This window comes from Myotis nattereri (assembly GCF_964212035.1).
Source record: "Myotis nattereri genome assembly, chromosome: 9".
Classification (NCBI taxonomy): Eukaryota; Metazoa; Chordata; class Mammalia; order Chiroptera; family Vespertilionidae; genus Myotis; species Myotis nattereri.
In genome coordinates, this window is record NC_138084.1 from 41,137,011 (window position 1) to 41,154,529 (window position 17,519).

General features: G+C 39.3%; 2 protein-coding genes across 2 annotated transcripts; one reads left to right on the plus strand and one right to left on the minus strand.

Annotated features, from left to right (window-relative positions):
* Positions 1–761: 761 nt before the first annotated feature.
* LOC308524122 (olfactory receptor 51A7) lies at positions 762–1,700 on the minus strand (the record flags this gene model as incomplete). Its single annotated transcript, XM_081098271.1, has 1 exon — positions 762–1,700. The coding sequence occupies one exon, from the start codon at positions 1,698–1,700 to the stop codon at positions 762–764; it is 939 nt and encodes a 312-aa protein (XP_080954397.1).
* Positions 1,701–16,139: 14,439 nt separating this feature from the next.
* Positions 16,140–17,075, plus strand: LOC308524132 (olfactory receptor 51A7-like; the record flags this gene model as incomplete). Its single annotated transcript, XM_081098280.1, has 1 exon — positions 16,140–17,075. One exon carries the CDS (start codon positions 16,140–16,142, stop codon positions 17,073–17,075), a length of 936 nt encoding a protein of 311 aa, XP_080954406.1.
* Between the last annotated feature and the right edge of the window lie 444 nt (positions 17,076–17,519).

Genomic DNA, 17,519 nt, shown 5'->3' on the forward strand with positions numbered 1-17,519 from the left:
CTTATAACAGCAAAACAACAACAGAAACCCTAAATAATTTCCTTCTTCCTCTCTCAGCCCATTCTCAGAATCACCACTTTAGTGGAATTATTACAATAGTCTTCTGTTGACCTCTCTTCTTCATCTCTCTCAAATCAGTCCATGTTACTCGTGCTTGCAGATATGCTATTCTTGAAGTTTGATTTATCTTGTTAGTGTTTGTTGTAGAGATGAACGTGTCTGTTCAGGACCTCATACATTTAGACATTTCAGGATTTTCTAGGTACTCCAAAATCTGCTTTATTCATACTCTACAAAATTTTTTTCTCATTATTTGCCAAATTATACTCTCTATTCTAGTCAGACCAACATCCTTCATAGCTGCTATGTTCCCTGCTAGTCTACTTCTCCTTCATAGTATGGAGTGACTGTGCATTGTATACCTATAAATTTAATAGATGCTACTTGAAAAATAATATCAATCTTTCCAAATTATACTCCTTCTTTAAGGGCTGCTCAAACCCACCTGCTCCATTACATAATGTCTTGTTTCAACTGCTCTTAAAATGCTCATTAAACCTCTGTGAATCATATCATATGTCACCTGATTATTTCGTCTCTCCTATTTACTATTGTATTCTTTATTATAAATTCTGTACAGCACAGCTTTTCACACTTCCCCTCGGTTTTCCATGAGATACTGACCACTGTGGCACTGAAGGCACAGTAAGTGCCCATAAATACTTACTGTTTGATAATTTATTACCTCAATATTCAAGTTCTTATCTCCTACATGTGGTCAACAACTTCCCCAAGACCTTCTCCCGGATTTGTCGAGTCTTTACACAATAAACTATGGGGTTCATTAGGGGTGGCAGCAACAAGAATATATCTGCAATAAGGATTACAATGAGGGGGCTTTTGTGTTGGGCAAAGCGGTGCATGGCAGCCAGGGTGATGATGGGTACATAGAAAATGAGCACAGCACAGATGTGGGATACACAGGTATTGAGGGCCTTGAGTCTCTCTGCCAGAGATGCAATGCTGAGTACAGTCTTTAAGATCATTATGTAAGACAGAACAATTAATGCCAAGTCCAACATAGTACAGAGAGCAACAAAGAAGCCATAGATCACATTGATCTTGTTGTCAGAGCAAGCCAGCTTCATGGTATCCTGATGCAGACAGTAAGAGTGAGAAAGGAGATTCTTCTGACAATATTTCAGTCTCCTTAGAGTGAAGGGGAATGGAAGAACTAAGAGAAGGCTCCTGATGGCTAAAATCAGCCCCATTTTAGCAACTCTGTTGTTAGTGAGGAGAGAAACATATCTCAGGGGATTGTTAATGGCAAGAAGACGATCCAAAGACATGACCAGAAGCACTGAAGATTCCATGACAGTAAATCCATGGATGAAGAATTCTTGAGCAAAGCAGGCATTGTGTGAAATTTCCATGGCATTAAATAAGAAAATTCTCAGCATGGTAGGAAGGGAGGAAAATGACAGGCCCAGGTCAGAGATGGCCAACATGGCAAGAAAATAATACATGGGCTCATGAAGTGAGGGCTCTGTCTTTATGGTAAAGAGAATGGTGCTGTTGCCCATGATGGCAACCAGGTACATGAGGCAAATGGGGATGGAGATCCAGATGTGGGCATGTTCCAGCCCTGGGATTCCAATCAAAAGAAAAAGCTGGACTTCAGAGTTATTGAAAATAGACATGAGTGGAAATATGAGCTCTTTATCCAGATCTGAAATCACATAAACAAAAACAGTCACACTTTTAGATAAAACTCAGTGTGGTAGGGATAAGTAGCTCATTTATGTACTGTATTTAGAGACATATTTTTCCATTCTACTTATAAAATACAATTTTCAACATTTCTTAAAAGTCCATAAACATGTTTATGTTCTCCAACATGGGAATTTCACTTACAACAATTTATCTTAAGGTGGTAGTTTTCCAATATTTTATCCAAATATGAAAATCGTTTCAAAACGGAGCTACTTTGATTAAGTCAGTGACAGGCACTTAGAATCTTTCCCTCTCTTTTCCCACATGATCTTCAGTAGTTCTCTTTTGGTTTCATGACAAAATCCCTAACTTCTTGGAAGAAAGTTTAAAAATAATAGTCTAAGGAAATAATCAGAGATCCTTGAAAACACCTACACTATGGTAAATAAGTATGAAATGCTAGAAAGTACATGTATAGACTAAGTTTTACAATTATGAGGTAGGTATTTATTATCTACTAGAGGCCCGGTGCACAAAAATTTGTGCACTCGGGGGGAGGGGGGGTCCCTCAGCCCGGCCTGTGCCCTCTCGCAGTCTGGGACCCCTCGGGAGATAACGCCCTGCTGGCTTAGGCCTGCTCCCAGGTGGCAGAGGGCAGGCCCAATCCCTAGGTGCAGCCCCTGGTCTGGGTCAGAGCAGGGCCGATTGGGGTGTTGGGGCGCCACCCTCTGTCAGGCACAGAGCAGGGCGGATCGGGAGGTTGCGATGCCACCCCCCCCATCACGCTCATGGTAGGGCCTATTGGGGGCTTGGGGCACCGCCCCCTGTCACACTCAAGGCAGGGTCGATGGGGAGGTTGCGGCACGGCCCCTGTCACACACAGAGCAGGGCCCATCAGGGGGGTTGGGGCTCCTTACCCTGTCACGCACGGAGCAGGGTCGATCAGGGAGTTGAGGAGCTCCCCCCTGTCACACACAGAGCAGGGCCCATCAGGGGTTTGGGGAGCTCCCCCTTGTCACACACAGAGCAGGGCCCATCAGGGGGTTGAGGAGCTCCCCCCGTCACTCAGAGAGTAGGGCCGATAGGGGAGTTGGGGCACCGCCACTCTCACACTCAGGGCAGGGCCGATGGGGAGATTATGGCTCTACCCTGTCACACACAGAGCAGGGCCTGTGTGTGTGGGGGGGGCGGGGGGGGCGGGTTGGGGCGCCGCACCCTGTCACACGCAGAGCCGCAGGGCGATCAAAGGTTGGGCAGCTCCCCCATATCAGGCACAGAGCAGGGCTGATCAGGAGGTTGGGGCGCCTTCCCCTGTCATGAACAGAGCAGGGCAGATAGGGAGGTTGTGGCCCCGCCCCCTGTCATGCTGATCCCAGTGCTGGGAGGCATATTACCCTTTTACTATATAAGATAGAGGCGTGGTACATGGGTGGGGCTGGCTGGTTTGCCCTGAAGGGTGTCCTGGATCAGGGTGGAGGTCCCCACTGGGGTGCCTGGCCAGTCTGGGTGAGGGGCTGAGGGCTGTTTTCAGGCTGGCAGGTGATGGAAGCTCCCAACTGCTCCTTTTTTTCTTTTTTTTTTCTTTTTTAATTCTGGGCCAGCTTTAGCTCTGAGGCTCCAACTCTTAGGCCTCCGCTGCTGAAAGTAGGTATCCGGTTTGTTTTGGTTCGAAACAATGTATAACTCCAGCTCTGACTCCAGCTCTGAGATCCCAGCTCACTGAAAGCTGGTTTCTGGGGGGTTTTTTTTAGCTTCTATATTTGTTAAAATGTTTCAAACGGCAGGCTCAGAGGCCTGCAAGGCAGGCGGGGAACTCCTCCGTCACTGAAGCAAGCAAGCCTCATGTTAGTTTCAAGCTGCCTGGCTGCCGGCCACCATCTTGGCTGACAGTTAATTTGCATATCTCGCTGATTAGCCAATGGGAAGGGTAGCGGTCGTACGCCAATTACCATGTTTCTCTTTTATTAGATAGGATATTTTATATATGTGTATAAACACCAATCTAGGCTCAATAAAGCACAAACATAAAAATATTAATATTAATTATACAATATTTTTCCAAAAGAAGTGGGAGAAAAGGAGCACAGATACACCTTTGGGAGTTATGTATCCTTATTGTCTTCATGTTTGTACTTCTTCATGAAATGGATAGTTCCTAGCTCAAGCACCTATGAGGCACACTTCAGGTTATCATTTTATTATCTCAAGGGAAAGTGTTGAAGCCATACAATAATATCATGGGCTTGTGAATCTTAGCTCTCTTGAGCAAATTATATTTTATCTCTGAGCAAATTAGGAAAAGAAATTCTAAGTGAAAGAAATTCAAATGACTCCATTTTATTGATAACGTAAAATTTTTCAATACACCTACATATTAAATTAAACCCTGATTTTATTGTGAATTGAAATTGTATTTTATAATTCTTTAGAGAATAACCAAGAAAAATGTAATACATAACAAGCAGACCTTGACTGATATTTGATATTTTAGGGGTACTGTCTACACAGATCTGGGTTTTGTTTTTTTAGCTTGTAAATGAAACTGCATCTGCAAATGGAGTTTGTCATGACTTTTTATCTCTTATCATGTCAGCAAATCAAATGCCAAGCCCAGAGAAGGTGTATTTTGGATGGTAGCAGATTTTCAAGTACCATGAAAATCATTTTGTATATAAGCCGGCAGAATGCCTATTTAACAAATTTTATTCTAACCCTTCTTTCTCAGGAATCATAAGAAAAGTTCTGATTTTCACAAACACTTAATTTTTACTTCATTTTATTTTCACTTTTGGCAGATGGATATTGACTTGGTTCTTCCAGGGAATATTTCTGTCATGCATATTTATTATGGCAGCTTCCACACTGTTTTATAATGTATTGTTTTTATGTATCTCTACCCAACACAACCGCCCACCCACCGCCATATATACTGACTGCCAAATACTGCAAAGCATAGATAAGATTTTATTTATATTCATATAGCTGTCATCAACATAATTTCTCAGCAAACATGCAAAGAATGAATGTGAGTGGAAAAAAGTGTAAGACATGTAGAGTCATCTCTTAGTGCCTTCTCCCTTTCTTCTGTGATAGTACCCACGGGATATTTATGCTCACTCTACTCACCAACATTTTCAGTGATAAACTTGACATTACACAAAGTGTGCTTTTGGACATGGAGTCTGAACTTCAGGAGAAATAACCCTACAGAGCTGTCAGGTCAGAAATATTGACATGAAGTTGGTATCTGAATTCATGAAAGTAGATGATATCACCCAGGAAAATGTACAAAACACAAAATTTAAATTTCAGTTAGAATTATGAGGAGTAGCAAGATTGTTCAGAGCATCTTGCCCAATCCATCAACATGGGAGAAAATCTAGGAGAGTGGATGGAGTGGGTAACAAAGGAGAGAGTATTCCAAGGAGGTTAGTTGTCAGATCTAACATCACCCAGATCTCTTAGAATTTCCATTCCTTAAGTTGAAGAAATCAGCCCTCAAGTCTGATGCAAAAACATCTAGGTATAAATTTTAGCTTGGCACTGTATTTGGATAAGCTGCTTAGGCCTCCAAGAAGATATTTGCTCTTGTGTTAAATACTGTAGAAAACAGTATCTATCTAAAACAGTAATTTTATATACTGTTATAAATGATTTAACATAATTAAGACAATCAGTCAATAGCAGTGCTAATTAATTATTTCAACAAAAATTCCGTAAAAAATCATCCCCACATCAAGTCCTAGATTGCCTTAAGAGGGATTTTTTCTTCTTTAAGTTAACAATAAGACTTACTTTTATTTGTTATACTATCAAATAAATGGGACTCTACTGCTGTCAGAGTTAATAAAATCCTTTTTAACCTTCAGGCCATGCAATCCTATCTCCACTTACACACATACACACACACACACACACACACACACACACACACACACATGCATGCCACTTTCTCTTCCTCCCCATAGTCATTTCTTCAGAAGTAAACTGTTTGACAAAGCCATAGGTTTAAGTTTTCAAAGGTATTTTCATCTACTAGCACTTACCAAAACTGGATGCTCAATGTCTCAATATGCTCAATATGTCTCAACTATGACTTCCACCTTATAAAGATGTACCTCTTCCTCTTTCCCTCAGGGTTGTAGACCCTCGGGAGAAATAGAAATCAGCCTGCTCCCTGGGATCTCTGAATGAGTTTACAGAGAAAGTGTTGGGCTGAATGTGTTAACTCTTTGGTATCCAGGATCCCCAGCTGGAGCTAGAGATGAGGTGTAATGCAAAGCAATGGGAAAACTACTCAAGTGAGAGGTAGAAATCATATTGATCAAGAAAGCTTGACATGTAGCATTCATAGAGATTATGTAACATAGTTAAAAGAGCAAAATATTTTAGTTTCAGTTTGAGGTCAGACCACTTTATTTCACCTCAGTTTAATTAGCCACAAAATGGAAATCATAATACACAAGTATCAAATATTCATACAAGCATCTTACAAACTACAGAATGGCTTACTAATTATTCCATCTATTCCTTTGAATGTTTGGCAAATGCCATTGAAAAAGCATTGAAATAGACATGTCCTGCCATTTAGTGCTGGATTTCCAACCAAGTATCCCAAAATTACATGCCTTCTATACTGTATATTGCATTCACTAGAAGCTATTTAAATGCTATCTTCGGGGTTTCATTATATCTTTATAATTATACAAGTCCTATATTGTGGTTCAATATCTAAATTAAATAATAGTTACTGAAGGTTATGAAGTGATATGATATTTCGATGATAATTTAAATGTGTGTGTGTGTGTGTGTGTGTGTGTGTGTGTGTGTGTGTGTCCCAGTGGCATGGCTCAATGGTTGAGCATCAACCTATGAACCAGGAAGTCATGGTTTAATTCCCAATCAGACCATATGTCCTGGTTGCAGGCTCCATCCCCAGTGTGAGGTGTGCATGAGGCAGCCAATTAATGATTTTCTCTCATCATTGATGTTTCTATCTCTTCCTCTCCCTCTCTAAAATCAATATTATATATGTATATATATATATATAATATATATATATATATTATATATATCTTACTTAAAATAAAGTTTTGTCTGAATAATGCAGTTAGATCATACATTAATAATAAACAATGACATTTGATAAAATTCAAAAGTATAATTTAAAAAGTTATAGCCATGCTATACAAGATGCATATCTCTGTGAATAAGAAGGGAACAGAAATTCACAACATTGACCAGGGATAAGCCTACTCATTGCTGGGTTTCATCTCTGGATAAGACAATCAATTATCATCTGAAAAATGAAATTAAACATTCTCCATGAGATATGAGAGCATCTGAACCAAATGACTTCTTAAAAACCAGAATAGGCCATTCTAGAGGATATTTTTGCTGCCCATCTTGTCTTCTTGTGACAACAGTTTATTATAAGACAGCCAGACTTCCAACTGCCAATATCTGCTTTCCTTTAAGTTAGAGTCTCGATGGGTAGGCTCTGCTTATACACAGCATTGCAAAGTGCTTGAGATTCAAAAGAAATGAGCAAAGCTATAACAAAGAAGATAAAACAGATGGGACAATGAAGAAACAAAACAATGATGGACATAAAATAAATGTATTAATAATTACATTAAATATACTTGATTAAAGACCTCAATTATAATACAGCATTTGTCACACTGAATTAAAAGTCATGCTGATTATAAAAGTTTCACATGAACTATAATGACACAGGTTAAAAGTAAAAAGATATGTCATGTGTGCAGAAGATATGCCGTACATACCAACATATACGGTGAATGTAGCCATATTATTATCAGAGCATATCAAATTTAAAGCAAGCCATGTTACCAAAGATAAAGGAGAGATTTTGCAAAGACAAAAGAACTCATAGCAACCTTAATGCTTTACGTGTAATAGGAAAGTTTCAAAAAACACAAAGAAAAAGTAACAGAACTAAAAAGAAAAAGACAAATTCATAATCAGATTTGGAGATTTTAACACTTCCCTCCGTTGAATGCTACTTGGTTACATATGTAAGTAAAAATCATTTGAGCTGGTCACTTCAGATTTCTGCATCATACTATAAGTTATATTTTAATAATAAAGGGGAAAATTGTCATTGATTATAAGGGAAAAAAGAAGAAACAAAGATGGTGAACCTAATCTAAAATGTCAATTTATTTGGAATGAAATTATTTCTCGGTAGGCTCAGCTGCTTTCCCTAATCTCTGAGGCAGGGCAGGTTCTCCTTGATCTGTTCAGGACTCTACAATCTGAGTTAAAACCATGGTCCTAAACCAGGCCCTCTGCTGGGAATTTCTTGGATATTCCTTAGGGAAATAACTTCTTTAGAGAGGGCCACAGAGCTGGGGGAATTGGTGTCCCATGAGTGCAAAGCTCAGAAGACAGCTCCAGGAGTCTGGGACCTATAAATAAAGGTCTTGGGCACAGAAGCTGAGCAGCCTCTAGCCTACAGTCATTTCTGTTTCCCTCAGTGGTGAAATGGTAAGTTCAGCAGGGCCCTAACATAATACTGTCTTATAATGTGCCTGTCTCCTGAAGTGTGTGTGAAACATGAGTCCTCTAAGAGCCGGGACTTAGAGAGGACTCTGAATAAGGCTGACTGCTTGAAAGCTCCATAGTTTTTATATAGGAGGGACTTCCTTTTTTTTTATTGCATGAAGGAACGGAGGGAGCTTTTTCTTTGAGCTATGTTTGCCTGAGAAGAGGAGCATTTAACTTAAATTTTGGGAAGAAACTGAGAACATTTAAAATGCACTAAGTCTCCTTTTGGCCACCCATTGTCACTATTCACTTCACCCATCTATGGTTCATCTTAAAAAGTATCCATTCATTCATGCACAGTTAGACAAAATGCTAGATAGAGTCAGAACTCTGAGATAGAGAAATAGGAAAACTAGTCCGGTGAAAGGCTGCATTTTATCTGCCTAACCAAAGGATTGGAAGTCAGACATCCCAGGGTCAGAAGTCAGACCATGGATAACCATCTGATCCACTAGACTAAAATCAGAGGAGAGGGCTGTAGTGTGGGAAGTGAGGACAAATAATATGACATTATGATCTCAAATTATTAGAACTTTGGACTAGAAACAAGGGAGCGACTTAGTTATGCCAAAGGAGTCACATACAATTGGAAAGGAAGTAATACAGGAGCTGTATACGGTAGAGTGGCATTCGGCGGGAGAGTAAGACACAACTAGGTTTGAATCCAGTTCTATCTCTTACCAGTTGTTGCTTTCTTTTCTAACTTACAGAGCTGAGATAATTATAGTGCTTGCCTCATGGGGTTGCTCTGAGAATGAAATAAAATGATGTATAGAGTTTAAGATATCATTCATCTGAGAAAGTATCCCTGAATTTTAATTCTTATTAGTAATAAAAATTTGGGGCTTTTTTCAAGACAATCAATTTACTTACGAAATATCTGAGTAATTTTTCTACATAAGACACCATTCTTGAGAAATGCATTGGGTCCTTTTTTACCATAACTATTGCTAGTAAGATGTTTATTATATTTCTGATTGATCAAGGGTTTACCAACTATATCTCTTATCCTCAAAACAATTCTATTTTACTACTTCCTGTGCATCAGTAAGGCTATAAGGCCTCCCAGATAAATGTCTGTTTTCAAGTTCCATAAAAAGTAGAGCAAACATTTTGAAAATGGAACTATCTGATTGCTAAAATTATCTAACACAATGTCTGCACACAGTAATCACTGCCAATGTTCTCTTTTTCCCTACCTTTAAAAAATATCTACCCCTCCCTCACCCCCACCTTGTTAAGAGCCATCTCTTATCTTCCTCACCTCTGGATCTGGCTGAACAGGTATTCATTATGCCCCTTTGCTTTTACTGTTTCACAGCTCATGCTACTTGCTGGATTTTGCTACCAACAATTTCTATGGGCCGTTTATCTCCCCTTTGATAATGTTTTTTCAGAAATGAAATTGAAGTGACTGGTGTTAATTAAAATAGCTCTAAAGGTAAAGCACTGGAACTGGTATGTAATACGGTTCAAGGCTTCAGGCTACCTTCATATTTATATTACTTATTAAATCACTAGTTATTTATATGTCCCCCATTATAATGCAATCTCCTTGTGATTTATTCCATTTTTAAACATATTAAATAACACAAAATAGAAAGCATGGCATAATTAAAAAGCCTAAAATCAATGACATCAGTTCAAAACATGTCTGTTCACAATAATATGTGGGGTTTTTTTTCCCAATAAATTAGTTAATCTCTCTGTGCTTCATTTTCAAATTTGGAAAACAGGAATAATAGTACCATGTAGTGATTAAATAAAATAACAAATATAAAACATTCAGCACAATGCAATAAAGGTTAATATTCACCCCTTGTTTCCCTCATTTCCTTATTTCCTATCTCAATCCACTCTAATTTTCTTCCTCTCTTCTCCAAAACTAAGAATCTGGGAATAAGATGAAGTATCCTATCTATCTATCTATCTATCTTTGAAGTGATTTATTTACTTATATATTTACTAATTACATGACATATGTGAAGGCTACTGAGTTATCCTGATAAATGTATTTTTAATTTTATGTATTTATTTCTTGTACTTGTATTGAATTATTTTAATATTTTATAAAGAAAAATTTTAAACTAATGCTAACCTTATAATACTCTAAATTGTATTTATGAAATACAAAAAATAGTCTGGCTAGTGTGGCTCGAGCATCAACTTATGAATCATGAGGTAACAGATTGGTTCCCTGTCCAGGCACATGCCCAGGTTGTGGGCTCAATCCCCAGTAGGGGGCGTGCAGGAGGCAGTGGTTCAATGATTCTCTCTCATCATTGATGTTTCTATCTCTCTCTCCCTCTCCCTTCCTCTCTGAAGTCAATAAAAATATATTAAAAATAAAATATGAAAATGTTTTGTTACATCCATAAATACACTGATAGTGTTTTAATAAAGATATTCACTTATTTATTTTATCTAATAAGTATTATTGAGAGTTTACTATATGTATGCTTATAAACAAAAATTTAAAATTTTAAAGGAAGTTTATTCAGGAAATAATTTATAAACCCAGAAATGCAGCCTTCAGTATGAACTGAGAATATATTCCAGAATGGAGGGATTTGGGCAGGGTTCATAAAGGCAAAAGTTGCAAGGAGGTGATGATCAAAGATATGGGTTGCTAGGGGAAACAAGGCCATAAACTTACATTGTTTGTTTTTTGATTGGTGAAGGAAACTGAACTTGCAATTCTTGGCTGAACTCAGTGATTGAGCAAGTGGGGTTGTGAAGTGAGAACAATGGATGATATATGATTAAACATTTATCAAGTCCTAGTTTCAGCCCAGGCCTGTAGAACAATAAAGCTATCTTTGATCACACAATAATGGCACAAGGAGCATGATTTATCAACAATGCAAGGAGTACAATTTATCAAACAGTACAATCAGCACAATGGGACTGCTGGCCCTGTGGGTAGTTCTGGAGCCCAAAAGAGCAGTCATACCTTGCAAGCAGCTTCAGAGCTCAAGTTGCAAAAAATCCAAATTTGGGTCTAGGAGGTATGATATTAAAGTTTTTATACTAGTAAGTCCTCATACCAGAGGGGGACAAAGCAAAGTTAGTTCTGCAATGGAATTTGCCTTCTTATGGTTAAAAACTAGATAAGAACTACTTAAAATAAATAACAATGGAATAGCATATGACTGAGGCAGCTAGGGTGGTCAGGGAAGTCCTCTCTTAGGATGTGACTTTTGAGAAAGAGCAGTTAGAGCCAAGGAAACAGCAATTACAGTCCTGAGAGGGAAAGCCTATTGCAATGTTTGAGGAAAACACAGAGAAATGTGGTTGTAGCACACTGGAGGTTTCTGGAGGTCATATCCTTTTAGTCCTTATCAGGGGATCGATGGGAGCGAAGTGGGAGGAACATATGTAATAATTCAATTATAAATATAAATTTTTAAAATAATATATAGATTGTAATATAAATGTGAAAGAAAAAGAAAATATCAAAGAAATGGGAGACTAGATTCATAATAAAAACTTTTCCATGTATGAGATTTTTGCCACTTTTATGTTGATAATTAAACTTTTAAATAAAAGTATATCTAATCCATATATTATATAGAAAAGTTTTGCAAACAGGCTGGGGGTGGGGGTGGGGGTGTGGAGAAAGAGAGGCATTAAAAATAACTATGACAATGGCATGGAGAATGAAGTTGAGAAAAAGGCCCAGGCAATTGGGAAGAGAGAGACAAGAAATAAGCAGCACTTCTGATCTTCCCAGAGGCAGAGGGTTAAATCCATGCTGAAAGATTAACCTTAGCAGAGGGATATTTAAGGGGCATAAAATGCTTTGTGTTAAAGAAACTTGTCATTGTGATATTGTGATTTATAACAAGAAATATGCATTTGATTTTCATCCCTGTTCCTAGCACAGAACTCTTTTGGAATTTCCTAAGTGATGGGAGCAATAAAGATGTCTTTTATCATGTTAATGAGGTGACTTTTGGACCTCATCTGAGACTGGAGGCTGGTTGCCAGGAGAATCAACCATATGATTAGAGGGTTGGAACTTTCAGTCCCACTCCTGACCTCTGACCTCCAGGGAGAGGAAAGGGCAGTTGATTGAACCAATTGCCAATGGCTAATGAATCATCAATTATTCCTAAAAGGACAGGGTTTGGAGAACTTTCAGGCTGCTAAACACATGAAGATGAACACATGGAGATGCAGAGGAGAATGGCATGCTCAGGGATGCATGGAACCTCTGGGTTCTTTCCTCAGACCGTGCCCTATGCATCTCTTACATCTGGCTGTTCCTAAGTTATATCTGCCGGGGTTCATGTCTCAGCATCAAGAAGGGTTCAGGAATCTGGAAAAGGGGCTGTGCGCAGATGACGTAGAAATCCAGAGACTAATAAAGAGTCCGGAGATGAGATATAATTTTGAAAGGCATTGGGGGCCAGAGGACCTTCAGCTAAAGGAACTGAAGAGCCCCTCCTTGTCTAGGACCCTTGCTTTTATTAACACAATTTGTCCTAAGGCAAGGTGGAGATAATACACTTCAAAGGGTAAGGTTTCAAAGGGTACAGAAGCATTGTCAGTTTGGGGAATAGCCTACGGCTGTTCAGGTGTTTGGCCAGTAGGAGGCAATAACATGTAGATTAAGATGCCCTTTAACTGTCTGGCAGCCACAATCAGTTTCCTATTCAGGTTTGGGAGAAATGCCTTTAGGCATTCCCAGCTGGTGACTACATGTGTGACTTAACCCTGTTGAGTCCCCAAGTCTCATCAACCTTTTGATGAAACTCTTAAAATTATGACATGCTGGAATTGGTCTACGGCATCTATCCTTTCATAACACACTAATACTCTAGTGTGTCAATGGGCTTCCTTTGTTCTGTGAGCCATTCTAGCAAATAAATCAAACCCATGTTGGGGGTCTTGGGAACTTCTCATTTACTAGGATAACCAGTTGGCCATAAGTATAGATAACAACCCAGATTTGTGATTTGCATATGAAGTCCAAGGAGGGGGTGGTGGAACCCTACAATCTGTAGCCAATTGATCAGAAACACAATTGATAACCTGGACTTTTGATTGGCAGCTGAAGTTAGGGAAGGGGCCTATGTTGTAGGACTGAGCCCTTAACCTGTATAATATGATGCTATTTCAAATTAGATAGTATCAGAATTGAGGTGAATAATTTTATGTCACCCTGGTGATATTCTCTTTTTAAACAAATCTTCATTGTTGAAAGTATTACATAGGTCCTCTTCCCCCACCCCCCCCTTATCCTTGTTCCCATTCCTCCTCCCCTGCCAGGCCCTCACCACCTTATTGTCTGTGTCTACTGGTTATGCATATATGCATACAAGTTCATTGGTAGATTTCTTACCCTCTACCCTCCCCTGCCTTCCTTCTGAGGTTCAACAGTCTGTTCATGTTTCTATGTCTCAGTTTATTTGGTTCATTAGAGTCCACATATGTGAGATCATGTGATACTTATCTTCTTATCTTTCTCTGACTGGCTTATTTCACTTAGCATAATACTTTCCTGGTCCATCCATGCTGTTGCAAATGGTAAGAGCTCTTCTTTTTTTATTGCTGCGTAGTATTCCACTGTGTAAATGTAACATAATATTTTTTATCCACTCATCTGCTGATGGGCACTTAGGCAGTTTCCAAATCTTAGCTATTGATGTTAGCAACACTGAGCACATTTCCTGACAAATAGAACACATTCAATCACTATTAATTGAATTTTATTAAACTGAATTGATTTCTATTGTGAGACCCAATTCCAACATGTATTAGTGGGGAGGGGACTTTCCACACAGCACCAAGCAATTACCAGAACACCACCATGCAATTTACAACACCTGGTGGTGTTCTGACAATTTCTTGATGTTGTGTGGGATGTCCCCTCACCCCCTAATCAAGATCATTAACATTAAGGCACAAATGGATCTTAATTAACTTACTGGCTACTGTGGAAGACAGACAAGTAAATAACAAGCCAAAGGACAATTTCAGATGCATTGAGTAAAAGAGATAGAAGTTATGGTAGAAGTACATAAATTCTGCTTGGAGTGATCAGGATGAAGACTTCAAGGAGCAAGCAACTCCTGAGCTGGCCTGATTAGAGTTGCTAAAGAACTTATAACACTTTTAAAAGACCTCTTCATACTTGCATGCTGGGGAGTATAGAGGTGAGAGAGTGGCCAATACCCAGATCATGACTTAACCACTGCTTTCTCCTTTTGGGAAGGCATTTCAGGCTCCTAGAAGAACATTGGTCCTTAATAACTACTCATTAATGTCTCATTCTAGAGGATGAACTAGCTGAAAAGCTGGGTTTCTAATTGCTAATACTGTTGTCAACAGTCATCTGACAAAGCTGAGCCTCTCAATTAAACCCCCACTTTCTCATGCCAAAAGCGGTAGAAACTGGTATGCTTTATGTATCTTAGAACCATATTGTTCATGATGAACTTAATTCCACAAAGAGAAACCTCTCAAAGGTACGTAGTTAACTCAGTTGTCCATGAAAAAAGTTCTATAGTTATAGAACATCTATTTATTTTATGGTGTTAAAAGAAAACTGATTGCCCTAACCGGTTTGGCTCAGTGCATAGAGCATCAGCCTGTGGACTGAAAGGTCCCAGGTTCGATTCCGGCCAAGGGCATGTACCTTGGTTGCGAGCACATCCCCAGTAGGAGGTATGCAAGAGGCAGCTGATGGATGTTTCTCTCTCATCAATGTTTCTAACTCTCTATCCCTCTCTCTTCCTCTCTGTAAAAAATCAATAAAATATATTTTTTAAAAGAAAAATGATTTAGAGAATACCAATCTCCCTCATCACCAACAGTCCAGTTGACTAAAACCACATTATGAGAGTCTGTGTTAGAAAGAGTTCAAGAACCCCTTCTCTCCTCCCATGCTCAAGGATGGATAGCACTACTGCTATTCATAGTCATTTTTAAGAACATTCTGTCTGCTTACAAAAACATGGGATTTTTCATTGTACTTAAGGAGAGGGTTAACAGTGAAGCTCACATGGCCTACTTTCTGTCCTTTCTTGGTGCTGCTTCCTGTGGAGAAATTGTGAGTAAAATCACCTTTGGAAGCTCCAGGCTTGGCCTGAAAATTGTTTGGAGCAAAAACCTCTAGAAATTGGAAAAACCATTTATTATTGGCTCTCTTAAAATCTAATTCCTGCCGTTTGCTTTTTTTTTTTTTTTATTGCTTCTACAGTATGTTTTGTTTGTATTTTTTTTATTGATTTCAGAAAGGAAGGAAGAGGGAGAGAGAGATAGAAACATCAATGATGAGAGAGAATCATTGATTGGCTGCCTCTTGTATGCCCCCCACTGGAGATCAAGCCCACAACCCAGATATGTGCCCTTGATAGGATTCAAACCTGGAACCCTTCAGTCTGCAGGCCGAAGCTCTATCCACTGAGCAAAACCAGCTAGGGCTTTTTTTTTTTTTTTTTTTTTTTTAAATTCTAGTCTCACTCTGAACCAAGCAAAAAGAATTACCTTGTACAACTTTTTCATTGGATTGGGGATAGGGAGGGGGAAAGCCTAATAGTAAAGGGAGAATTTATTTTCATGTGGGTATTTTTTTTCTGAGGACCTTGTGGAGAAGTGTGATTGATCAAGACACTACTTATATTTCTGGTTGTCTTTGTCAATTAACATTATCTGTCTCTATTATCAATTGTCTGTTTAGAAGAAATATCTCATTCTTATTCTTTAATATGAGAAATGTCTCAAAATTGTATTTTTTTTGTTGTTTATGTCTCAGACAAAAGTGCTGAAAGGAGGTGAGATGAGCATAATAGATTCATGTTGAAAGCGTCCTTTCAGCTCTGGAAATATTTTCCAACTGATTTATCATGCACGTTATCAATTCCTCTAACACTGAGATCCCCACCTTCTTTCTGATTGGAATCCCAGGACTGCAGCATGCTCATGTATGGATCTCTATTCCCATCTGCCTCATGTACCTGGTGGCCATCCTCGGCAACTGTGGCATCCTCTTTGTGATCAGGACGGAACCCTCGCTCCATGCACCCATGTACTATTTCCTCTCCATGTTGGCTATCTCTGACCTGGGCCTGTCCCTCTCATCCCTCCCCACTATGCTGAGGACCTTTGCTTTCAATGCTACCGGAATTTCCCCAAACGCCTGCTTTGCTCAAGAATTCTTTATCCATGGATTCATGGATATGGAGTCCTCAGTGCTCCTGGTTATGTCTTTTGACCGCTTTCTGGCCATACGCAACCCTCTTAGATACAGCGCTATCCTCACCAATGCCAGAGTTGCCAAGCTGTGCCTGGTGTTTTTCCTAAAAAGCCTGCTCTTAGTGCTCCCCTTTCCTTTCGCTCTCAAAAGCTTGACATATTGTACGAAACACCTGCTCTCTCACTCCTATTGTCTCCATCAGGATGTCATGAACCTGGCCTGCTCTGACAACACAATTGACTTTTTCTATGGTTTTTTTGTTGCCCTCTGTATGATGTTAGACAGTGTGTTCATTGCTGTGTCATACGTCTTCATCCTGAAGACCGTGATGGGAATTGGATCCCATAAGGAACGGCTCAAAGCCCTCAACACCTGCGTCTCCCACATCTGTGCTGTGCTCACCTTCTACGTGCCCATCACTGCTTTGGCCTTTATGCACCGCTTTGGCAAACACAAGTCCCAGAGTGCCACGATCCTCGCTGCTGATATCTTCTTGCTAGTGCCACCTCTGATGAACCCCATTGTATACTGTGTAAAAACGCGGCAAATTCGTGAGAAGATTCTAGGGAAATTTGGTATAAAATAAAGGTATGGGGGGAAATGAGGCAGGGTCAGCCAGGGTCAGGGACTAAAATAATACCTTTCTAAAAAAGTATTATGGATGATGTATTCTTATGTTTCTTAATCATTCTTGCAATCAGCACAATACACGGACTGGACACTGAGATCTGTGAACTTGGGATTGATCTGGGCATTGACAGGTATATCTGTAATATCATTAAAATCAGGAATTAGCACACTGATATGGAATCTTAGATACAATGTTTACAGCATAAGGATAAACATACTTGGAAGTAAAAGATTGTACACCTTTATAGAGAATGAATATGAAAGGAGCTAGAAGTTAAAGGTTGTTACCCCAAACCAGTTACTTATTTTCTTTCAGGCAGTCTTCAGATATGTTGTATTTGTTGAGGGTCTGCAGTCAATTCAATGCAAACTCTTGATCTCCCATTTATGTAAAAGAAGT